The sequence below is a fragment of the Lygodium microphyllum genome, chromosome 7 (assembly GCF_053477565.2).
Source record: "Lygodium microphyllum isolate KBCC chromosome 7, Lygodium_microphyllum_v1.1.10, whole genome shotgun sequence".
NCBI lineage: Eukaryota > Viridiplantae > Streptophyta > Polypodiopsida > Schizaeales > Lygodiaceae > Lygodium > Lygodium microphyllum.
In genome coordinates this window covers 94554103-94581315 of record NC_141141.1, presented here as the reverse complement: position 1 = coordinate 94581315, position 27213 = coordinate 94554103, and the positions used below count along the sequence as shown (strand labels likewise).

General features: G+C 35.8%; 1 protein-coding gene across 5 annotated transcripts in view; it reads right to left on the bottom strand.

Moving 5' to 3' along the window:
• The window catches only part of LOC148033715 (homeobox protein knotted-1-like 2), a 47199-nt gene extending 20231 nt beyond the window's left edge, over positions 1 to 26968 (bottom strand). The window contains exons 1-5 of one of the 5 annotated variants that reach the window (XM_087681687.1): positions 26811 to 26968; positions 25311 to 26202; positions 11579 to 11699; positions 10933 to 11156; positions 10241 to 10372 (exon numbers count right to left, since the gene is read on the bottom strand). In XM_087681687.1, coding sequence (XP_087537813.1) covers positions 10241 to 10372; positions 10933 to 11156; positions 11579 to 11699; positions 25311 to 25688 — 855 coding nt within the window. In that variant the 5' untranslated portion in view covers positions 25689 to 26202; positions 26811 to 26968. Of the gene's footprint in view, positions 1 to 10240; positions 10373 to 10932; positions 11157 to 11578; positions 11700 to 25310; positions 26203 to 26367; positions 26462 to 26512; positions 26733 to 26810 lie in introns of those variants that run through there. The other 4 variants (XM_087681690.1, XM_087681686.1, XM_087681689.1 and 1 more) reach the window with 4 other exon arrangements.
• Between the last annotated feature and the right edge of the window lie 245 nt (positions 26969 to 27213).

The following is a 27213-nucleotide window of genomic DNA, read 5'->3' as shown; positions in this document are numbered from 1 at the left end:
GCTATCACTTTCTTAGAAAGGTAATGAAGGGAAGGCATATCACACATTATGACTATTGAAGTTTCCATATACTGGTCTTGCTCTCTTCAATTCAAACCTCCATAGCCATTGCTATTGGTCCTTCTTATGCCCTTCTCTCCCTCCCTCCTACTCAACCCTTCACATAGTGTTTTTTTTATATATATTGAGCATTTTGGGCATTGAATGTAGATAATATATATAGAGATCTCTTTTAGTATGGCTAGTAGCTCTGAGTATCAAATTCACAATATATGAGATGAATAGGGAAGATTATAAACCTACTCCTAAAAGGTATAGGGGCTAACTACTAATTTCTACAAAGGATTGCTTTATTGACACCAAATATTGGCATTAGTGCTCCATTTCTAAAGAGAGAGTTTTGATGTGCATTATATTACTAGTTACTAGGGAGATGGGATATCCCTTAAAATACCCATCATAGTGCAACAGTTTCTCCCAATTTTTTATCTAGAGAACAAAAAGAAGTATCAAGGAGAGGATGGACTAGATATTTACTCTCACATTATAAGAGGAGGTGACACCACTCAGACATTTAACTTTAGGAAGTTGGAAGTAGAAAATGTGCCATTAAAAATTTCATATCCTCCCTAAAGGCGGCATCATGTAGAGTGGCTTTTGATACTCTATTACTCTTAGATCAATGGCTTGTAATTCCTTTCCAAATATGATTAATAATAGATTCCATACCATCTCACCAAGTGTCATCCATGACAATCAAACACCCTTCCTCTAGGATTGAGGCATCCTTGACAATATCTTTACTGGCCGAGCAAAGTGGATTGGAGATTTCACTTTGAGAATGCCTCTTGAATGGTTATTACGGAGTTTTAGATAGTTTTATGAACAAGCTACAACTTGTGCAATAGTAGTTTAGCAACGTTTCAATGAAGAGGAGCTTTCAACTTGATTATAAAAGGAAAGGGAGAGCAAGTCCACATGGAGAGGTCAATTAGACAAGGGTACCCTCTAACTCTATAGCCTATTTTACACTTTTTAGATGTGATATCATACTTTCTCTCTTTGATTGTAAGTCATTTGAGGAATCTTGAGCCAGCCATGGCAAGCGTGTTAGATTTAGAGTAGAAAAAAAATGTAGCCTATCTGTTGACAATGACATGGGATATTTTAGGGGGACAAGGCTGCCTTAAGGGTTTTTGCATCACAATGCATATAAATCACCTCATAGGCTAGATGATTTTCTCATGGATCTTGACTTAACTAGTGCACTTGATTGATTTTCTTTTGAATGATATTAATTTTTGCAGGAGGAGATGTTTTACAAAGCATTCTACATCATAAGGATGACATCCAACATGCATGGCATTTAACATGCTAGTGGCTTGATTGGAGTCCGCGACTTCTTATGAAAATGAGGTATACATGGCTTTTCATCTTATGAAAGAGTTGTGATCCCAATCAGAAGCACAACAAGTCATACAACTAAATGTATTAGGGCTAAATCTCGTAGGGGGGAGGGGAGGTCCACCTATAAGAAATCATCTACATAATATGCATTCAAAGGATATTAATAAATACCGTTTCTTTACATGCTATAAGGCCTTCAAATGACCCCTTTTGCTTTACTAAATGTCCAATTTTTTTCAAATTGTAATTTTAAAAACCCTTTTAGAGATATAGTCATGTAACTTTTACTAAATATAATATCCTTTCTTTTAACGTGGTATCTTACATGTTCTATAAGGTGCACCCCTTACGGGATAATCCACTATTGTTCTTCCTTTTGAATATAGATGATCTCAATGAGCTCCTAAACTAGGATATCACCTGTGACTGCTTTGGCACATGGAGGAGGCAAACATTATTATGATTGCTACATTTGTAAAATTTTCTATTGACATGCTTCTCTTGTCGATTACTCTTGTCAACTCTTCCTATTTGCTATTTATCCTTAGTCACTATCTCATTCTTAAGCAAAACTATCTCATACTTCCAAGTATTATCATTACCCATAGACTTGAACTTAATTGTACTAATGTGTCACATCATATCAAAAGGGGAAAATTTTCAAGTGCACCACATCCCTACCTACACCTACCTTTAGTAAGTAATCCTTTAGCCCAAATGTATAAAAGATACTTGTGTACTATAAGTTAGTATTGAGCTTGGTTTTATAGTGAATCTTTCATGTATAAAAGATACTTTGGTACTATATGTTACTATTGAAGCTTGGTTTAATAGTGAGTCTTTCATACATGTACCATATGGGCTATTTTATCTGCAATTTTTTTGTAAGTTCAATATTTCCATATGTATTTGCAGATTACATAAAATACAATAACATCATAGATTATGTTTACATGAAAACATACTTTTCAAATGTCACCCCAAGTGTTTTTTAGTCTCCATGCACTATTTGGTTATGCCAGGCCCCTGATACACTTGTCATGAAAGTGTAATTGGGCCATGTGACTATCCAAGAAATCCTAATTGACAAAGAATATGATTTATCATACTGCAAAACTAGCATGAAAATTCGTTTACCATTGTGTTGGGCTCCCTCTCTAACTTCAAAGAATGCGAAGTCTCAAATTTGACAATCTTAGAAAAGTGTTTTGTGTATCATGGATGGTACTTAGCAAGAGTAGGTATAATTTTCTCTCAATTTGTACTTGGTCTTCACCATGGCTTACAATTGGCCAATAATAAAGCAATCATGGGGTGCTACTTGATGCTTTATGGATGGGAGAAACTAAACCATATAAGAGACTTTCAAGCATCTTCCCCCAAAGTTAAAGATTTCTTGGGCTCCATACAAAGGAGATATATCTCATACTAGAATTTGAAGAAATAAAACTGGTGGGTTTTCATCATTTGAAGATCTCATATAGCATGTGTGTGCAACCAAATGTACTTTTAGGTACTTTGGTACAACTTATAACCCTTGTGTATTCATAACTTTTGTTAAGTCCTATAGAATATAAAACCCCTTTGATTGCACACACATGTTATCCTACATATTTCAAAGTGAAGTTCCTGAGAGAAAATCTTAGTGATACCATCTCTAATTGGTAAAATTTTAGTCCCCCCTAACCTTGGAATGACCAATATAAATCTATGTTTTTGAGATGTATATTGCATGGATTGAGCTATTTGTCCCTCACTTCATAACAATAGTTCTTGATATGTGATACTTTTGGATGCTCAATAATTAATAGGATTATAGAGCTTTTGGCCAAGCATTTGAGATATTTGTCTTGCTTTAGGCAAGTGTAGTCCAAATATCTAGACATGCATGACAAGTTGTATATGATGTCTTTGGTGTAGCTTAGGCATGTTTATTGTCCCAGTATTGGGAAAAAGCTACTTCTTAAAGAGTAAATCAACTTAATTATAGTTGGTTCAATATCTTTGCTTTCTAATGTTAGGACATGTATAAATGGATATACAACTAAATTTTTGTAATTTATTAAAGACATCCTTAGAATTAATACGTTTCAAATTTATTTCTCAAGCACTCCTATTCTTATATTGCATGATATGTAAGATTTGACTCAAATTATGAGTTTTTTTCCTACTAATATTAAAAAATGTGCTTTTTGATAGTGTGTTTGACAAAAAAGTAATACACATAGTCATGCTTTCACTGAATTCCACTTACTTTGGTTTTTAATCTCTACTTTCTAGTATATGTGGACTTTTGGATATTATGTCCTACTCTTGGAAATATGTATCCTCAAGGAAACGTACATAGTTTTTTATTTTCTATTTCATTATTCTGCTAGAGAGTTCACAATATCTTAGTTCTTAATTCTAATTCCTAGATATAGATTCTTATAGTTCCTTAATTCTATCAATATAATGTAAAGCAATATGCTACCATTGAATATGTGAGTGTTCAAAAATCTACCAAAAATTAGTATGTTATGTTATAAGATAAGTGGAAGGTAGTTTGTTTGTTCTTATTTGGTGTTAAGTTTTCAATCATTGGTTTATGTAGTAGTGTGACTTCACTTTTGGTGACATATAGTTAATGGAAAGTTTATACAACAATTAATTTTATAAAAAACCCTTTTTGGAGAGTTTGCCATGCTTTCCCAAAAGAGCAATGAGATCTTAGCAATTCACAATAAACCTACTTGCGATTAGACTACTAATAATGTGAGTACTTATATGTATTATCAATGTACAAAAACCTTCAAATCACACTCTTTTGCAATCCATGCCTCTACCATAAACATCTTCAATATCCCATACTAGTTGCAATTGATATTGTGATTTAAAACCCCAAAGTGCCAAGGTGATGTACCTTGCAAAACTCTATTTACATGGTTTCCATCTTCTAAGCCCAAATGTTGTTTAAAATTTTCTTAAAAGGAGAACTCCATCCAGATTTTTCATTGGACAAGGTATTCTTCATGATTTCAAATTCCTCATAATTTTTGCAAAGGGTTGATCACACTAGAGGTTCCTACATCTCAAGGATCTAAGCCCATGGAGAGACCTTTGAGAGCCTCAAGTTAGGTTCTTGACCTATATGTCCCAATCCTCATCCAAACAATGTTTTCTAAGTCTCATGGTTGTCCTCTTAGTAAAAAATTATTAAATTTAGAGTGAGTTGTGCTACCTTAGTGGTAGTCTCCAATGACCAGATACAAGTCTCTAATCAAGAAGAAATTTATCTTTTGCACACTCGTAAAGAAAATTATACAAGAGCAAGGATTCAAGTTGAAAGCTAAGGCATCAAGCTATGAGATGATAGGGATGCAGGTCAAGAGAGTAGTACCTTCCTAGTTTTCAACCTATTCATCTTTGATGATGCATGAATAGTAGATATGGCTCCTTAATCCATCTGCGGTTTCGAGTTTGAGGTGGAAGGCATCCAAAGTTACTTGCTCTCCATGTGCAATGCCTTCAAGATCTTTGCCATCATTATCATGCATAAATCTTGATCATCCCAATATTTAAGCCACAATATCTAGCCTGTCATAGCGAACATGTTTTGCTATGATGGCCATGTAGTCTCTCACATAGGAAATAACATGTGGTGCAGTAAACATACCAAAAAATCAAGCCATGAGTACTTCTCGTGGCTAAGGGGTCCTCCTAGAATTACTTTCCTAACACAAGTGGCATACAAGGAATTAAGGTCAACTTCATACTAAACAATCAAACTATTGTGTTTGCATAGCCTAGCCAAGTGGTATCTAAAACTTTTGACACTCTTGAATCCCATAGATAAACTCATGGATAAAATTTGGCTAGTGGATGAAACATGTCCTTTTTTTTTGCATAACAAACAAGAGGATAAGCAATAGATAGGCCTCGTTCGTGCTTTCTTATACATTTGGAGATATAAACAAGCTACCTTATATATTTGAGAGTAGTATGTAAACTACATTATTATCTATTTTTGCAATCAATGCTTATGGCAAGTTTTCACTACTATGTAACAAATGTGAAACTATCAAGATAACAATGCCATACAACTAGTTTCTTATAATGACATTCAACCACACATTTAGACTCATGATTTGGAGGCAAACCTAACCCTCTCATAGCAAGACATAAGGGAATATGCAACTCAATCTAGCTCTCTAATGGTGTCCTAAGCCAGTATTTCCACAAAGCATGTGGTATCTTTGAGCATGTCTCTCCAAGAAGAAAGGGATAGTTTACCCATCATGAAAAGCCTAATGTTAGCCCTCGTTGTCCTTAGCTTTAGAGGAAATAATGGCTTCGACCCCCTTCAAGAGGATATGAATTTACATATCCCACAAGATTAAGGCAAGTTTTACCCCATTGTTGTAGAAGAAATCTTGTTAAAAGAACTAAGCATAATTAGGAAAGCCATTGGCAAGCAAGGACAAAGTGAAGTTAGCCATCCATTGTGTCCATGGTACAATTTTTTTCTAGGAGAGGCCAGTGTTTGATGGGCACACTATATGTATACACTCTATATCACGTGCGTTCAAGGCCTATTTATAGTAACCATCCATGAAATTTTCCTAGATAGGATACACTCCTTTTTTATTAGATCTGTAAATAGCTCCTTTATATGCCACCCTTGTATATGTAAACAATGTAAAAATATGATATTGAATAAATCTTTTATCTTGAATCCACATGACATATACACATATCTATATGAGCAATCTCTCCAAGGGTTTGTAGATGCTCCTTATCACCTTCAAAGTAGGGTTAAGATGCAAGATTTGAGATAGAGAAGAAAGCAAAATGTGATTGATGAGTTGAGTCAACATTTCATGGTGGAAATGGAAGAATGATGTATATTGAAGCCATTGGTAGAGGAAATAACAATGGTAGTGGGCATATTGGTGGATATTTTTTCTATAAGCCAATTACTATGAGGTTCCCTACTACAAGGTGTATCAATGATAGTTTTAGCTTGGCTATGAGGTATCTAGCTAGTTTCTATGCACTTTCTTTTTTGGCCTCATCATAACTTATTTCAAGGATAGGTCACATAGGATGTCCTCATATTGGAGGTCATTTCACCCAAATTAATTAAGATTTGATGTGTAAATAACTAAATCAATGACATTGAAGGCACTACTTCAGCTGAATAGTCACAATAACTTGTTTTTCTTATGCTACCATATATGGACATCTCAATGGCCACAAAGATCCTCAAATGCTTTTTACTACCACCCAAAAATTTGGGGAGTTTACACCTAATAATAAATCTACAAGGGAGTTTGGATGCACTATCCAAAGAGAAAACTAATTCTTGCACTAGTGTAAAGGCACCATACCTCACCTAATAAAGATTATGGCTACTAGGTACTACAAAATATTAAGGAAAAAACTTGAAATCAATATACCATGGAGCCATATGGATGATACTATTCCTGAGTACTACTGTGGAAATATTAACTAACTCCATAGGAAGCTTGAAACAAGGCAACCTAATTATTGACGTGCCCCCCATGAATGCTACTCAAAGTTTCCTTTATGAGCATAGATAGTCAATTTTAAAGTTTAATGCAAGAAGATGTGCCTTGCAACCTTTTGAAACATGCTCCACCCATATTAGTTGTACTACTGTTTGTACAAAACAACTTCCAAAGTGTAGATTTAGGTACAAAAAATTGTTGCAAAGATCTTGGATAAAATTTCCTACATTGCATGTGTAATCCTTTGAGATATCCTTGAAATTTTTTAAACCCTTTGTGTTTTTTTTTGCACATCCCTTGATGTTTGAGATATCTTTCATGACTATTTACTATAAATTTCAAGAATTATGTAAAAAGAACCCCAAAAAAGACTATGGAAAAAAACTAAGTTTAGGAGTTCTCATGAGTGACATAATGTTATGGGAGCGTGGTTGTTATCATTGAATAACACTCTTTTCTTAGGAATTCCATCTACGTTTCCTAAACATATATTCAATAGTTTTGTAGACTCTAGTTGTGACATAGAGGCATGTAAGATGCATATTGCTAAAATAAGTCAAAGGATGGGTAGATTCAAAACAACTTCCAAAGTGTAGATTTAGGTACAAAAATTTGTTGCAAAGATCTTGGATAAAATTTCCTACATTGCATGTGTAATCCTTTGAGATATCCTTGAAATTTTTTTAAACCCTTTGTGTTTTTTTTTTGCACGTCCCTTGATATTTGAGATATATTTCATGACTATTTACTATAAATTGCAAGAATTATGTAAAAAGAACCCCAAAAAAGACTATGGAAAAAAACTAAGTTTAGGAGTTCTCATGAGTGACATAATGTTATGGGAGCGTGGTTGTTATCATTGAAAAACACTCTTTTCTGAGGAATTCCATCTATGTTTCCTAAACATATATTCAATAGTTTTGTAGACTCTAGTTGTGACATAGAGGCATGTAAGATGCATATTGCTAAAATAAGTCAAAGGATGGGTAGATTCAATCAAATGTAAGTGGCTACATTTCCAAGACCCTAAATGTCACGTTGCATATGAATGTACACTTGGATTGAGCAAGGGATATGGGAGAAAAAGAGAAAAATGTTAAACCTTGAATTCAAAAAACCTGGTTTAAAAATACATAACCATTTTTAATTTCATCAAAGCTTGATATACTAGGCATCATTTGAGTTGAGAAAGATGATGCTTAGTCAAAGCCTAGATGCTATCATTTACTTTGTTGAAAGGGGAACTCCAAGAGACTCATAACTTGGATGGTGAGGTGCACTGAATGTAGGTGCATTAGGTTCATGTATTAATTTGAATCTTACTTGATCGAGGCCTTATGTAGCCGAAGAAGCCTAGTTAGATTGGGTAGCGTAAAAACTACCAACTTAATGGATTTAAGATCAAGCAATGACTATGAAGTCTAAGACTTCATAATATTTTTCTCCACTCTTTTATGGATCAATTGAGGATGTTTTTAACCTATTTTCCTTAGCTCTTATATAAAATACTAATTAATGTTTTCCCAAATAAGATCATGATGTAAAATGCTAACAACTATTAGAAAAAATAAAGTATCTTTATATGGACATTTCTTATTATATGTTTTCCTTTGTGCATCTTATATCAAACCCTTTATTTTGAACTCACATGATACATACATGTATTCATGAGTGACCCCCTTGAGCCATTACATAACAATATACATAAGAATATTCTTCTTAGAAGTAATGACATTTGTGTGCTTATGTTGCATTTCAATGCTTCACATCATATTTATCATCTATCCATGCTAATTTGCATGCACCATAAGTGTCATGATTTGTATTATTTATCATACAACTTTCATTTGGTAACAACACAAACATCTACCATCTAATAAAACATTTTTATTGTAATTTCCTTCATTTTGAACATTGGATATTTTTTGAGTTATTAATTGAAATTTAATGAAAATACATGTCAATTAATTAGAACTTAAATTTACACCTTCAAAAAACATATTTTCCTAATGAGCACATGGGTAAGGCAAAGTAATAAGACAAAACACACCTATGCTAAGTAGGAAGCTAAAACCCAAATGAAGCTTCTACGATCTAATTTTTCCTTGATATATGGAAACTAGCTAACAACCAAGCATCAAAGTGTGGAGTACACTCTAATGGAGACATAGACACGTGAGCTTCAAAGCACATAATCATATATTTAAGGAGATCTCTCTTATAATTAAAAAATGATTGTAAGTTAGTGTCATGAAATTATAGAAGTTCTACTTTTGGGTATTTTTCTGATTTCATCTTGATGCTGTATATGATGAGCCTTAAATTTACCTACTCCTATCTATGCAAGGTAACTAAAACTAAATGAGCATTTTCACACGTTTGAAAATCTCTGTTTTATTTTGTAAAATTCTAATGCCCTAAACTACATAATTTTCTTTAAAAATGGTAATTTATTTTTTGTATCACCTCTTGATAGTCTCTCATTTTCATTTACATTTGCATTTAGTTGTATATGAAATTGGGCAACATCCATATACAATCTATTGAATGGTATTTATCAAGATCAACTTCGAGTGGTAGGCATTTAATAAAGGTTTGAGAACTTCTAGGCATGGCAAGGAGTAGTAAGATATTATATTATCTATTTTTACACTCCTCTTACACTTAAAATGGTACGTTGTAATGGGGTACACGCATGTTGACTAGAACAATGGAGCATTTTATTAATGAGAAATCCTCATAAAGTTGGATGCAAACTTAAGCTCTAAGACATGATTAAGTGGGGGGCTATATTTTATAAGGCTTAACCTAATGATCATGTTAACCAACTGCATATGGATTAAAAATTTTGGGAAACATGCTCCATATTATTTTAGTAGCTTAATATGGATCACCTTTGACATAGTTGATTTAGATTCCATAAAAAGAGAGGTCATATGGCATAACAAAACTTTCAACGGAACATTAATCACTTTTGTATCATGTTCATGAGTTAATACAAAATTCAAGTGGAGAAGAATATGAAATTTAAAATTGAATATATTACCCTAGGCTTGAAGTAAAAGAGCCATAGTTATTACTATTTGGATACAAATTTTAAATGTTTTACTTTTATGGATAGACTCTATCAATAAAAGTCCTTCTAGATATATATATATATAAAGGTTCATGAAAGAAGTTTTGTCAATGACTTAATAAAGCCGTTGGACTGTAAACATATAATGGTTCTTTTGAATATTGCAAAAAGGATTATCTATCAGATCGGGCAACAATATGCATCTTAGATCTTTTGAACTCTAATAAACTGGGGAGTAAGAATGTACCGTGGGGTAAGGCCACTTGGCGTGGGCATTCCACCAGTCTTTGAGGACGTTGGCAGTGTCGCCAGGGAGCTTTCCAGCGCGTCTTTTCCGCAAGATCTCCTCTCGGACGTCCTTCAGCTTTGATTGATATTCCTACGTACCGAACCACAATAAAATAAGCCATTGATACTCTTGTTATGATTACAGATTATACTTGCAGGGCGCAGAAAGGACTTTGCAGGAGATCGGTATCTTATTCTGATCAGGTGCTGCGGCACGACGTTCATGGCAACGATATCGAAACCAGTACGTCAGAATCCTTCAATTTTCATCAATTGTACGCTGTCTCTTGTTGTGTCATTCTATATATATATATATATATATAATTAGACAAAGCTACCCAAATATTTTAAGTGAATATTGCATTTTCTGAACGTAACAAATGATTGGATAGTTAACGTTCATCTTCGATAAAGCAACGCTGCATGGACAAACAGAAGTTTCATATCATGTCGCATTCCCAATTTTAGAATATTCATTCCACATTTGCCGATATGCATTACTAATGCAAGAGTGGAGATACTGATTGAAGATTCTGAATTACTTCGTGTAAGGGCACTGTCACGTTATGTAAGAGTGTCACGATTCACGAGATATATATATATATATATATATATACTACGATCATATATATATATACAAATATGACGTACCTTTTTGAGCTCATTCTTGAGCTCTCGTCTCACGTGGTGCAGCAGCGACTTCTCGGCGTCCGTAGGTTGCTGAAACGAGTCGAGCCCCAGCCGAACCAATGGCATGGCGCCACCTGTGCCAGCGCCGCAGCCACCACTACCACCCCCGCCGTAGAACTGAAGCTCTTCTTCCTCCATCTCGTCTTCCGGCATCAATGCATCGCCCCCTTCTTCTATCGACGCACCTGCAATAATATTCGGTTCTCTCTCTCTCTCTCTATATATCTACACACACATATATATCTACCTGTATGTATATGAACATATATGTACGTGTTTATATTGAACTAAGAATATCCATATACATATACACCTAGATATATACAGTTCTTATACACATGTATGTTATACAACTCTTCCTGTCTCTTCTATTCTTCTTCTTCTCGTTCTTCTCTCTCTCTCCCTACATACATATGTACGGTATACATACATGCATGCATACATATATTTGTATGTGTGTATATGTACAAATTTATGTATATATTCCCTCTCTATATACGTATATTATATAATCATATGGCCGCTATCACTGTAATCTTGCAAATGTCCGATACGCCCTCTCAAGGCACACACTTCATATGTAGGTATAAATATATAAAATAGTTACCCGTGAGGTTGTACAGAGCTTTCTCCATATCCCAGCATGCTGCGATCGCCTCGGACGCCTGTGTTGCAACATGTTGTTGTAGCTGCTCCTTGAAGGTCTGCAGTAGCAAAATATAGTTCACCTGCCCAGCCAAACAGCCTCTATTTGTTTAAGCCGTAAATATCTAGACCCCATTCAGTTAACATGCTTGAGTCGAGTCGTGCGCATAACCTTAGATTGCACCTCTTATATCTGATTCAAAAGTGTGCAAAAACGCAAGCAATCGCAACGTTAACAGCTCATACTAACTAACATTATAATCTACCCCCTCATTCACTGTCAGACGTGAAAATTTGCCTCCGTGGCTTTCCTTTAATATGTCAATTCTTTGCATGATGCCAAATTTCGAGCAAAATGAATTGCTGAATAATTTTTTAATAAGAAGTTTTGGGCTCACAAATAAGAACTCCTGAACGCCAATGAAAATTGCATTGGAGGGTGAGTAAAAAGATAAAATTAAACCAGCATGTAAAGGGAGTGGTTACATGACACATCATTCAAACCAATACAGCAAAGGACATTTCATGTAACCTTGTTGGTCCCATGTAATGAAGTAGAAGGGTCTCTTTACTACCTAAAAATTGTTACTCTTTTGGGGCCCAACTTGTCTACCCTAGTCAATCTCTTTAGTTAAAAGGCAATAGTTTGGTTACAATATGTAGGGACCAAATTTTGACACACAAACTCGCCATAATCAGGATATGAAAAGTTGTACCATTGGAATTTCAATATCCTACAAGAAGACTTGTAAGAATCATTAGGAGTTTGACTTACAACAACAGTGTTAGTCTCAAAAGAGAACAAGATTATTATTACCAACCATAACTAGGCTTTAATACAACATAATGAGACCATATATATGCAAGGATCTCAAAACTTGGAAGCACTCTATGTAACTATTTGTGTCACTTTGTATTTAGTCAACATCTATCTATGTGTTCATATTCATGTTTAGGTACATAGTGGAAGCAAACATTGAAAAAAATGCAAATAAAAGTGCAATTAGACACTCCCCTCATACTTTTTCAAACAACCAAAACCTGTTGTCAAAATTGTCCTACATGCCAAAGCATGCAATATCAGGGAAAGCCTCATAGACTTTATATTAATTTTCCTAAGCTAATCCTACTACACAACACCGAGATTAGACACATTCTTGTACAGGCAAATCTTATTCGTCCTTATGTCCCTTTTCTTTTGATTTTCTACTTTATTTTGATTATTAGAAGGGACTCAAAGTGAATGCTTGAGACAAATAAAGAGAGAAGAGGGGAGGACTAAAGCATTCACCATAATATATTGATTGTTGAGTTGGAAATTGAGAAGAGGTGAACATGATTCAGTTGCTAATTAAAAAAACTTTTGATAATGTTAATTGGCCCTTTCTCCATAGTGGTTTGTCTAATGTGGGCTTTGCCCTTGTCTCATTCAAAGGATTAGATATCATGGGGTTGAACATAAAGCCCCTTAAATGGGTAAGTCTCTAACAAAAGATCTCTCTCTTACTCTCTTAGCTAAGGGTATTGTCTTAACTATTGCTTGTGTGCTTTGTAACTTATTCAATACTATTATTGTGGATATGCATATTGTATAAGCTAGTGAGCTATACACTTGGCATACATATTGGGACAAAATGCCTAAAAGAGCTATATGCCTTCTAGATTCAAAAGGCATAGGCTTTTCCTATAGCTTCTGGGCCATCGTATTAGTCATATAACTACAAGATTAGAAGTTAAGGTAACAAGCAATAGATTTTTCTATACATTTTGGATAGCATATAAATTATGCACAGAAGCTTTTTACGAGGGAGAAATATTTTGGCTTGGTTTACATGATCCAGAACTTAAGGTTTGGTTTGCATCCTATGAGAAACTTTGTAGTATCACAAGTTTAGTTCATGCATACAGAGTTGAATTATACAAATCATACTCTTTAGTAAGATTGATCAACTTAATAATTTTTACATTTGCAAAAAGTTTCTTGGCAACAACTAGAAATCAAAGAGACCACAAGGCTAGTATAAGAAGGAAGACACTTTACAAAGGAGGAGAAATTGGAGTTAAATGGACAATCTCCATCCTTGGCGTTACTACCTCATGAAGGACAATAGTAGTAGAAATATACTAGAACCTAACTTCGACAACAATCCCTAAAGAAGATCAATAAAATCATTTTTACTTGGATCCAAGTCATATGTAAAAGAATTTCAAGTCGTGTGAATGTACCAACAAGAATCTGACACATGGATGTTCTAGTTGTAAGTTGTAACCTCGTTGTCCATGTCATTTAGTCAAGATAAAAGAATGGATTGTGGTGTGTTGATATTTCAAAGAAGACTATAGGCAAAAACAAACATGCCTTAATTTTTTCACGTTGGGAAAGAAAATGAAAAATGACAAGGACGTGCATTACATGTGGTTATAAAGACAAATCTTCCCTAGGAAGTGTATTCTGAGACCACCTATGAGAAACTCTAGATACCCTAGTATAGTGAATGCTTAATCCCCAAAAGTGAGGAAACCTATCACACAACAAAGCTTTCCTACCTCGTGCATGATCAAAACCTATATTCATTTTCACTAATCCATCTCTTAGCCTCCATCAATTTGCGATAGATGTCCTTAGGAGCATTACATGAAGTGCTCTCACAATGCACAAAATCCTAGTCCAATAAGCATTAATAATAGATCTAAGTCCAACAACCCAAACAATCCCCATATTACCATTCCTCTATGCAAATTGGATTCTTTACCTTGACAAACATGACAAAATCATCAACCAAAGTTTGATCGACAAATGTTTCTATACTAGGGAGACTCAAACTATCAAGCTCACCAGCTATAGGTAGATTGTACTTAGGTTCTACATGTTGTTCACAAATATTATGAAATGTAATGGCATAGTTACATGTGTTATTATCAGTGTATGTCCTTGGAATGCAATGGCATAGCATGTAGTATTGTCAATATATACCCTTCAAATACAACTCAATTCATCACCTTTCAAGCCTTGCCTACAACATACTAAAAAGATGTACACCAAACATATACCTTACAAACTTGAAGCATTAAACTTGTACACAATATTGTGCATGTAAGTAAGTGAAACCTGTGGATTAGGAACCTACCCACATTATTAGGTGAAGAGTACGATACAAGCCTATACATATAACCTTTTAGGTATCACTTATTAAACAATAACTATAAGATGTATGACATGCATATAAGTTGCAAACTTAAACTGGTCTAACAAGCCATTCAATATATATCCTACAAACTCTTTGAGGTGGTAGGGGAAGCTCCTTCCTTTAGGGGCAAACTTGCTATGTAACACTTATGAAGGGTCAATGGGTTTTCATATATCTAGCTAGTAATTACATATGCATCTCACACCCAAAAAATGGTCGTATATATGAAAGTAAAAGAGATGATTAGGACATTGTCAACCTAACCAAATGAACATGTGTCTTTTGAACCTAATTAAGTGGATATGAAGGGGGGGGGGGGGGGGGGGGGGGGGAGGGGGCACTTTACGTATATTCTCGATATTAAGTGCATTCAAGGCCTATTTATAAATATCCTTAAATCTATACGTTTTCCATGAATAAAATGTAACCCTTTTCTATTAAATCTACAAATGAACCATTCATATGGTGCCCTTCCATATGTAAAGAATGTGTAAATTTGGTATTTATAAAATCAGTTATGTTGAAACCATATGATACATACAAAAGTTTATGAGTGATCGAGTAAATGAAAGAATTGGTAAGTTACTTTAATATCCTTAAGTTGATCTCCCAAGAAAATTAGCAAATAAAAGAATTTCTTTGACATTTGGACATTACTTTAATATCTCAAGCCCTTGGTGCTTTTGAGGGTGGTCCATGTGGGTAAAGGCCCTCTTTGCAAAGTCTCTATAGTTCGAGGGCCAATAATCTCTTTGCAAAAAATCTAGGCTCCTTATAATACAAATACTTCTTGTAGATAAGGAATTTCTAGTTGAAATTTCTAGTTTCAATTTTCATCTCAAGGGATGCACCTATAACATGTCATTTATATCATCTACATTCAAAGGATATTTCTAAATACCCATTAAGTACAAGGTAATAAAATGACCCATTTTCCTTAAAAGACATAATATTATTATTTAAATATGATTAATTATAAATGTAATCTTATAATTCTTGTTAATTAACATAATCATTTTTTGATTAGACGTGGAATACTTACATTTCTTGAGGTACACCCCCCAAGATTTTATTCATCAATCAATCATTTATTAGGAGAACATATCTAATATCCACATGATTATTTGTGTTACTTTCCTTCTACCTTGTCTTATCTTACAATATTATGTCTAGGCAAGTTTTAGGTTTCAACTAAATATTTTCAAGGTTCAACTATAAATATTTTCCTTATCCAATGTGAGACCCAAATCTTAGCCATATAGGACAAAATATGGATGATTATTTACTTTATATTTCCCTCTCTAATCTCATTTTCTTTTTTTGGTAGATAGGTTTGATTCTAGATATTTAGTGTGACTACAAGAAAAGCAAGTAAATCTTGTCAAATATATGTTGAACAAGGTAGATGACTTATTATACTCATCATACCAATAAGTAAATAAGGTTATCCATCATAATTGTTAATAAAAAAATTTGATTATGTGGTCTTCTTCTTATTTCTTACTCATATTAAAGTTAGATGCTTGTACATGCCTACAGTTTATGGATAAAGTGCTTCTACATATGTTAACATGCAACCTTTATAATATTTTAAGATAAGCATTACTAGCATAAAATGCTTGCATTCGTGTAACAACTTTATTAACATGATTCTTGTATATTATTGTCATATCTTGTGTATTACTATTGTATTTATGTTTGGTTTGATAATAATTTGTGTTAACATAAGTTTGAAAGTCCAATACATGCACAAGCCCAATGTATAAGTCTTATGCATTAAATATAGGAGTAAGTTTTAAACAAACCTAGAAGATATTATGGACTTGGGAAATCAAAGTTGAAAGTTTCGACTCGACTCAGATAGTTGATGAAACAAGTATCATGCCATGCCACAACATGCACCATAATAAGGGGTCAAGACCATCAAGATGCAACCTAGAGGAATCAATCAAGATTGAGGTGAAACCAATCTAGGTTGAGTCACAAATTTCAATGAATTCCATTTCCACTTAGTCCTGTACAACAATGCTTGTGTTTATGAAGCAATGATTATGACCCTACCACACACAATGTTGAGCTAAAGCTATAATTCTCAGAGGACATGAATTGTAGGTAATCTATATGTTGTCTCACACATTCCCTTTTCTAATAGTTGATTATTCTTGTGGAATAGCTATCATTTTAAAGAATGGATAAGGATGAGTTGTTACTAATAATAGATAAAAAGAAAACTCATAGTTCATGCTTGCACATAGCAAGAAACTTTTGACCAAGGGAAATATCGAGATTGGGTTTTTGGTATAAATATATACATACTATTAACTATGGTTCCTAGACTATTTATAAAGCTAGAGTACCCTATGTCATAGGAGAGGGGGAATTCATTTGAAACTAGACAAAATTATCACTACTATTAGTTTTGACAATAAATTGAATATATACAAGTGATGTGGTTATCTTTGAAGAAATTAATATTATTTATTTTTTTCTTGTACATTAGTTACATTGCCTCTTGTAAGAAAAGAAAGGTACTTTGTTCTCATTTGAGATACAAATCGTATAATCTGTGCAAATGCCTTTAGTAATGGACTTTGGGTGATCTAACTAGTGGTAAATTTGAAAAAGGGGCTTTTCTATTTCTTCTCCCTTGACTCCAATCATGACCTTCAAGGGTCATTTGACTTTCTCCCTAGAAACGTGTACTTTTTCATTTTTTCCCACATCTTTATATGCAACCATACAAAGCAAATGTAGACCCATGATCCCTGGATCTTCTTAAAGGGTTGAGAAAGACCAAGGATGAGACAAGGACACATTCACTACCTACACAAGGTAAATAGAGGACTATTTTTGTGCCAGATGTTATGATAGGTCAAAACCATTTTAGCAACTAGAGTATTGTGTTTTTTATAAAAAAGAGTTTCAAGGTTTTTTCCATGACTTGTAGGGTTTTATCGAGAGCCATATATATCTATCCTAGGTTTTTGATTACATGAAAAGATTATGGTGGTGTTGACATCCAAGACTCAAAATCTTGAGATGGGAGCCATAGCATCATCACTACGTTGAACACATTAGCATGGAAGACTAAAGATCATATCTTTGTGGTCTATCTCATGGTTAGTGCATGAACCCCAATGTGAACTTACATTTTGGGCTATGTTAGACTTCTTGTTTGAAAATTTTATCGCTACTACCATGGTGCCTTTATTATCGTATGATCGAAATGAGACTTCTTGAAGATAATGTGGAACATATCAAAGTGTTTGGCTAGGTAGTAACCTACATGGAGTGCTTGCATGACTGCTTAGGATGGAAAAGAATATGCTAGACCAAGAATCCAGAAGATAGAGGAGAGGTGGAGTGGGCTAGTTGACTTAGGTGGCATGGAACCCAGCTTGGAGGCCTTACCAAGTTTCTCATGTTGACCAAGAAGATCAAGATGATGTGAAAGGCCATTGCTAGCTTTAGTGGACAAGTACTAAAAGTAGTACATCATGGTGTCGTTTCTATTAACAATAGTAGATCTACCATTTTGAGTAGCTGAAACACTAAATTTACATAAAAGACAAACATTTTAACCAATAATAAAGATTTAAAGCGTCATTGTGTTTGAAGAGAATACTTTGCCTAAGAGCTTACCTCCATAAGTTGTAGGCATCAACTTGATTGAGAAATGAACTTTCATGTGGACACACCCTTATACATTATTATGTTCCATTGATTGTGCCCTAAAGATTATGATGATTGTACCCACCATTAAGCTATAAGGAAGTTGTACATCGATTTATATAGCATGGATGCTTTCTCCTTTATCTATTGACTCGTGTATGACAGTGTGATTAGCAAAGATTTTAATGTATCTTGCATGTGTTAAGACTTTCTGTAGTGTTCTATCTCTTGTTTCTTTAGAGCATCATAAAAATATTAACACAAATTTTGCAATTGATTCTATATGTGCATTTATAGCTACATCTATGAATGCTTCTAAATTAGGATGTAGACATGCTCATTATTGCATCTACTCACATGTTCAATGATTTGACCTTTAAACCCCTAAGTTATTCCTCTTTTGCTGGTTAAAAGAAGAGAGAGCATGAACACAAACTTTGCAATTGATTCTATGAGTGTATTTATAGCTACATCTATGAATGCTTCTAAATTAGGATGTTGACATGCTCATTATTGCATCTACTCACATGTTCGATGATTTGACCTTCAAACCCCTAAGTTATTCCTCTTTTGTTGACCAAAAGAAGAGAGAGCATCAAGAAGAAAATGTAGCAAGCTAGAGAGAGAGAAAATAAGACGTACTATTGTATCCCCATGCAAAGAAGGATCACATGGCCATGAAGGAATAGGGGATAGCCCCTTCTTCAAATAGTATGCAATATTTTTTTCCTCTTATTCCATCTTATTTTCTTGCATATTCCCCTCCTCTCTCCACATCTATGAGAACATCCATACTTGTCCATTGAAACATAAACTTGTGTCTTGGTAGTTTTTCTTTTCTAAAAGTATCATCCATCTTATTTTGCCAATTGATATTTTTTCAAGGGTTTTAGGCTTCATTTACTTGGAATATTCTACAACAATTTACTTATAGATGCACCTAACAATGCAAGGTATAGGATAGGCTATGTATAAAATAGAATTAGTAGAAGCCACGCTAGGCATAGGTGAGAGCTACCCTAGTCTAACTTGGGTCTATGCCTAGGGCTAGCCTAAGTCCATGTCTATCATAACATAGCTTATCATTTTATCATATGAGTAAACCTAGCCTATAGCTATTCCCTATGCCTATCCTAGATTCAAACCCTATGTAGCCCAGCCTTAGCACCAACCCTAGCCTATGCATAGCCTAAGTCTAATCTAAGTGTAAGCCTATGCATATGCGTCTACCTTAATCTAGGCCAAGTCTAAGCATTAACCTAGTCTATGCTTCAACTGACCTAGCCTAAGCTTATGTGTATATAGATAGGACTAGGATAGGCCTATGCTTCAGCTGACCTAGCCTAAGCTTATGTGTATATAGATAGGACTAGGATAGGCCTTATGACGAGCTAAGAATAGGCTTGGCTAGGCTATGTATAGGCTATGCTAGGCATAGGTAGTTAGGCATAGAGTAGGCTTAGGGTAGACTAGGCACAAGCATAGGCTAGGTTGCAAATAACCATAGATTTCATTTGAAATAGGCTATCCCAAGGTGTATTAGGCATAGGCTAGGCTTAATCTATTCATAGAATAGTCATAATAGAGCCTAGGCATAGGTTAAGACCAATATACCTAAGCCTAGCCTAAGATAGCCTAGACTAATATATGCATATCCTAGCCTAACCTATACTTACCCTTCACCCTATGTCTTTCCTAGCTTAGTCCAATCTATGCATTGCTTAGCCTATCTTGCTCTATATCTATCCTAAGCATAAGCATATATAGCCAAGGCTACGGTCAGGGCTTATGCTAGCATAGATGTACAAGATTTCATACATCAAACTATGCATATCATATAGAAGTTCAGCGCCATGATTTTCATGCTAAAAGCATAGGCTTTTACTTTTTATGCCTTATTTTTTGCTTTTCCCTATTTTCATTTTTGTGTAGGCCCTGAGTCTAGTTGTGACTTGTTTTGGGCATATCTTTGCCATAAGAAATCTTAATATGGTCATTCATATACTCAAAATGATTGGAATAACCTTGTTATACAAGTGTACATGAACAAAATTACTAAAATCTTCTCGAAATAGCAAAAAATGTTACTTTTTATAAAATGTGCTACTTTTTTATATTTTTATGGATGGATGACTTATACCACTTCAGTTAAGACCTTGCATGTATTTTAATGCATCCGAATTTCTAATTAAGTTATGAAAAATTAAGAATGGATATTCAAACTATTTTGATGGACTAGTTTTCCTCCTTAAAAATCCTATAAAGATCATGTTTAAGTACCCTATAAGGATATATTCAAAATACTTGTATGCATATTTTTTTCTTGCTTTTCCTTCACTAAACATGTAGCCTCATGACAACACCCACCCAACATCCATCATGACAAAGTAGTGATCCAAATAATTAAAAGGCTTTTAACTTATATGCTTAATATTAAGGAATTAAAACAAAAGCACTTGCACCCTTTCATATTCCTCTTCCATCCACAATGTTTCAATCCTTATCTATATAAACTTTAAGTTTTATGTATCTTAGATCTTGCTCCCACGATCACTTTGACTCTATCCTTATGACAACATGTATGAAAGACCTTGATCTCATCCCTCTAGTCCATCACATTCAACACAAGTAGTCCTATAGATAGGGCAACACTCAAGTACTCCTATCTTGGATCTTGAATGGCCATACGACCTCACATGCCTATAGATTGCACCCTTATGCTATCAAGTCCACCTTCATGATAATACACGTGTTTCCAAACTCAAGGTAGTGAAGCTCTAAGTCCTACATCAACATAGTCTTACCTCAACCCAAAAGAACTCAAGATAGGTAGTCATGGCTCCAAGGAAAACCCTATGAGCCTTAGGAGAAAACCTTAAAATACTATCCTTTTAGCAACACAAGAAAACTCATTAGTGTAACCACTGAATTTTATCTTGTGAAAAGGCTCAAAACTACCTCTATCATCTCTCATTATAACCATTGATCCATGCAGCTTTCTCTTATCTATAGTCTCATGCAGGGCTTCAACAAAAGCCTCATAATGTGTGTAGCTATGCCTTGATCCCCTTTCCTAATAGTGACACTTATCTTTAGATAGAACTTCTCGATCCTATTGGCATAGAATTTTGATTGGTAAGCCTATAGAAGCGCCTTTATTCACTTCTTTTCTATTAGCTGTTGTTTGTAATGCCATGCAATGGGATGATTGCTACTCTCTACATGTGAGATTTTGATTCAAACCTATTTTGGTCATCCTATAGGCATGGTCTTGGAGAAATGTAAGATGACATGTTTTGTAAGACCTCCTTGTGATGATTGGAAGACCTTCTCTCCATGCTAGAGTAAAATCTCAATGTAGTTTGATTCATTCTCCATACACTATCTTGGAGAAATGTGATATGACAATGTACTATTTATGGCCTTCTTATTACCTCATTTGTGCATTGGTTATAATCAATAAATCCACAAAAATAAGATAAATGGTTTGTTCCTAAATTCCATGAGAATATTAGAATTTATTACACACTTTAATCATGTAATTTTGCAAGGCCTTACTAATAAGAAATACTTTGTGTGAAGAACATTCAAATTGTCAAGCACTCGTCATTAGTCAAGCTTCAATGAAAGCTTTTAGTACAAAACACACAACAAAATACTGACTAATATAATAGGATCTTGTGAACCACCTATAGCTTCTTTTATTTTGCTAGCCTCTATCTTAGTGTGCTACCTTATATGATTCTCTTGCCATAGCCATGAAGAGACTCATTGACATCATGTAAGTATGCATAATTGTGACTGTGATGGTAGCTCAATTGTTAAGATGACTTAGAAATTTTCACCCTCAACTCATATGAATCAAAATAATGTGAATTACATTGCACCCCAAATAAGGCTTTTGAGAGAAGAAATGGAATCTCTCAAAATTAATCAAGCATCACCAAGTATAATTATACTTTCATTGGGCTACTCAAAGGAAAACCTTTTTGCAATTTCTTGAGTTTGCTATCCATTTTCACTATGCTCCATCTCTCTTCTATCTCCATTGGTTTCTCTACAAATTTAGGTGTAATGCATTCAAAAGATATCATATTTTGACCAAATTATTTGCCTCATCAAAAAGTGATCCTAAATTGATCTTATGATTACTTTAGGAGCATCAAATGATCTTAAATTTTAACCTCATCTCTACAATTATAAAGCAAAGGATACATTTTGATACATAATACTGACATCCATCCAGTTAAATGTGCCTACTAATCATAAAAATTAATAATGATGTATCTTTTGGTGGAGATTCTCTATCCCTACTCCTTTGGATCCTCTCCAAAGAGAGGATGCAAATTATTTAATAGGTGTCACATTATACAATCGAATATATTTAAGACATACATCCATTTTTCATAAGGTTCAAATAGAGAATTTACATTTGTGCATAAAAACTAAAGGTGTGCAAGGAACTCTATATGCATGCATACAAGATATGCTTTCTAGAACCCACTATTTGCATTGAATAAATATTTTAGGAACTTCTTAGACTTGCAAATTTTTGTGAAAATTTTGATATTTCCTAATTTATAAACACATCCAATTTGATCATGTGATCAATTGGATATAGTACCACTTAGTGATGAAAATGGGTAGATAGAGATATGATTAACACATGCAACGGAGTCTACATTTCATTTGTTAAAGATTGAGCATTTTAATTCTACCATTTATATCATATTGAGGTATAAAAATTGAATTGACATGTCTTTGTATTACTTATTATCATCTCAAAGTCTATTTAAAGTTACCCTTCAATCTGATAAACATCAATGCTATCCCAAAGCCAACATGAACCTTTCCAAATCTATTATGGCATTGAACATGCTCTAAATGGGCTTGAGATGAAGTGTTCAATGTTCATATGCTTCTATGTATTTATAACTAAGTCTTTAGTTATGAATTGCCTTCATTTTGGTGGATGATTTACATCTTTAATTGTTATATTGTACTATCTTTACACACTAAAGCATTTATGCTATCTAGTAAGAAAGTGGGAGAGGAAATTATTGGACAACATGCATCGCATTAGCTTATCTCAAAATCTTTAAGGATAATGATGCTAAATACTCTAAACTATTAGAGATATACATACTTTGAGTAGGTCGCACAATGAAGGATCATAGTAAAAATGCATAATGTTAAGGATTATCTCAACTAGAAGCTACTATTATTCCGAGTGATGGGTATGAGGCCATTTCACAAAGTGGCATGCATTTGAGATAAATGGCAAAAACATCTACTTATTGCTATGACATCAAATAAGAGTTCTTCTGCGTGAAGGACAAAAGGTAATCACATAACCCTATGTGTCTATAACAAAGAGGCAAATTTGTGTGGTGTGAGGTTACAAATGTCACTATTGGAGTACTATCAAAGGACCCATTGTTCTTCTTGGCCTTGACTATATGTAGTCACATGGATGATGGAGCAACAGTCACACACTCTCGAGCAAGGACGGATGAATGTCAATGCAGCGGGGTGCCATGCCGTAGGCTGATCTTTGTCTCCCACGGCTGAGCCACACTCTTACAAGGCATGGACGCTATGGAAATAAACATATCTGCTATGATTGATGGGAGGGGTACTTCTCGATGGATATTTCCACGAATGCTTATACGCAGGCTACCTTTGCGTACAGCTCACGGAAGGTGAAACCTTCACCCGACGACGCTGGGTGACAACCCAACCAGAAGCCTCTCATAACCGTTTAGCTTTTATTTGTACTCCACCCTCACTCCGAAGGATAGTGTCTAATCTTGGAACATGTGCACGTTGTATATTTGGTCAGATGATTTTCCCGAGGAATACACCGGGTACATGCAAGATCATTTCGAATCCACCATTAAAGGGGGCGTGAAAGGAGGGCCGGTGCAAACCTTACGTCGAGGACGCTAGTAATGTCCTTCCCAACATGGGCTCGCCTGCATGTGCATTATAATTTCGAAGTCCTTCGAAAATGAGGTTGAACTCTCATGTTCATGCTTTAGGCATATAATCGAAGTGTATATATGAGAGAGATGTTGAGAACTGTTGTTAAGCATATACAGATGATAGCCAGCGCGTTTGCAGATGTCACATTATATATCTGTCTTACTTTTCCTATGGGTTCTGATATAGATGATAGCGCGTTTGCAGATGTTACATTATATACCGGCCTTACTTTTCCTATGGGTCTGAATTGTTCATGTGAACTATATCTATATAGTTATACATTATTCGAATTGTTGATCCTGATTCTATAGGCCTCCATGTGGGAAGGAAGAAAGACGTACTACGCCTTTTCTGGCTACAGTGTTTCAAGGAAGGAACAGGTATTGATAACTAATTGTAAGGGCAAATAGTATTGGAAGGACCGATATAACCTGCCCGCACGCCTGCCTTAGGTGAACTGCACTGAGGAAAGGAAGATAGAACTGATGAGATGCAGTGAGCGTGTTGAACTGATTATGGGTTTGGAGTACTCTGATACTCACTATGCAGGAATGTGGTATTGGAAGGAAGGGATAGGTACACTTGTCCTGCTGGTCTTATAATATTGTGGAACGGTGGACACTCTCGGTGTGAGCTAGGACTACAGGGAGAAGTGAGAGGGGCCGATTGCGTGTTTTATTTACTAGTTTACACAGGCATACGGTATCACGAGGGTTTTTTAAATGCACTGAGAGAGAAAGAAACAGATGACATGCAGAGACTGAAGTGAACAAGAAATAAAAAGAAGAAGAAAAGAGAGAGAGAGAGAGAGAGAGAGAGAGGAAGGCCATGCGACATAGTTTTTCGTACCATGAAGAGGTCGAGGTCGTCCTTGTCGGAGGGTGGGCCGGAGGGGAAGTGGGCAGCGCCCGCGTGGAGGACCAGGTGCTGGGCCGCAATCTGGTGGCAGTTGGCGAGGGTGGCGTCGATGCGGTGGAAGTGGCTGGCCGGGGTGGCCGCCCGCAGGCATGCAACGTGCGCCGCCAGCAGCTGCTCGTACAGCGGATGGGCCAGGATCCGCGCCTTTAGCCTCCCCAGGTCCAGCTCCCCTCCTTGGTGCCCGCCGCCGCCTCCACCGCCGCCGCGCAGACGGCTGTGATCGTCCCACGTCGCCGTATAGCTCCGGCTCAGATCCACGTTCGAGTTTGAAGAGGAAGGAGAGCCGCTGCTGCTCCCGTAGTTGAACATGGTCGTCGTCGAAAGCTTCAAACTCCCAGCTTGATAGTATTCACTGTCTTCTGCTCTCTTTCTTTATATAGAACTAAAACACACTAACAATAGCCGTCTCCTCCGTCCCTCCTCTCTCTCTCTCTCTCTCTCTCTCTCTCTCTCTCTCAACAGCTTCCCTTTGTGAGTGCGGTTTTGTACATTCTACAGAGAGCGGGGGAGACGCACAGTAGAAAGGAGAAGGAATCTTGTTCTGCAACCCCCTTGATCGGTCCAGTCCTTTCGACGGACGAGCATCCACAAGCTCCAGTCTTTTTCTGTCCTTACTTTTTTCTCTAGCCGGCCTTTCCTTCCAGCAAGTTCAAGTGGGATCGATATCGAAAGGCCACCTTCTAGGCTTCTGCAACCAGCTGATTAGCATCAGCCATGGCGGTATTATTATCACAGTACAGCGCGGGGACGACGAAGGAGAAGAAGTAGTAGTAGTAGAAGCGGCCGCAGCAGCAGCAGAAACGAGAGAGGAAGGAGGCGAAACCTAGAACACATACAATACCAAAAATAGTTGTTTTTGTTAGTTAACGACATGAGAGCGTGCTGATTGCTAAAGCTGTGAACAACAGTGCTTTTCTTTTGGTATGGAAAGGGAGAAATGTACAAAGTAAAGTGAGGCAAGCTCGTGGGGGAAGGAATACGAATCAACCTTATCATTACATACAAAATTCTTAGTATGGAGGTGGGTCTAGATGTGTTTATATTGATGTGTTTGCTGAGTTCCGAGAAGAGCAGTCTTTGGATCATATTGTCACACCCCAGACGATACAAGGTAAGACAATAAAAATTCTCACCTTCCACGTGTGCTGTCCCATTCATATCACAGTGCAGCATAGCTTATAGCAGATGCATGTATATCTATAGACCTCTACCTCAGGTGCGATGGTGATCACCTCTCTCTCTCTTTCTCTCTCTCTCTCATTCATAGGCATAGTCTACAAGAGTAGACCTCTGTCTTCCTCCCAGGCAAAGATAAAGAGAAGACAGACAGCCGTGAACCATTGACCGCTCACCGCAATACAATGTGTTGAAGCACTTTTGAGCAAAAGGCTTTTATGAGATGACCGCAGTGACAAGGTCAGTGATGAATACCTTGCGTTTGCAGGCCGCGGGCTTCCTTCACATTCGCGGGTCTGTAGCCTTTGTCAATTTATGGCTGTGTCTGTGAGAGAGAGAGAGAGAGAGAGAGAGAGAGAGTGTGTGTGTGTGTGTGTAGTATCTACTCTCTAGAGCGAGAGAGCAGAGAGGCCGGGGGGCTTACGTTCACATATTGGTGGGTGTCCCCCAAGGTGCCGTTCCCCTTCTATTGGTCTTTGTGTCCTCACACCACATCATTGCAATAGGTTGAATGTTCATTTTTGTGTGTGGGAAGCTTGGTCCCCTCTTCTTGTTACCGAATATTCTAGGGTTCTATGGTGCTTTCCAATTACAATGTACAAATATGATGCATGTAGAGGATGAGGTTATAAAAACGATTTATTAAGAACAATGCAAA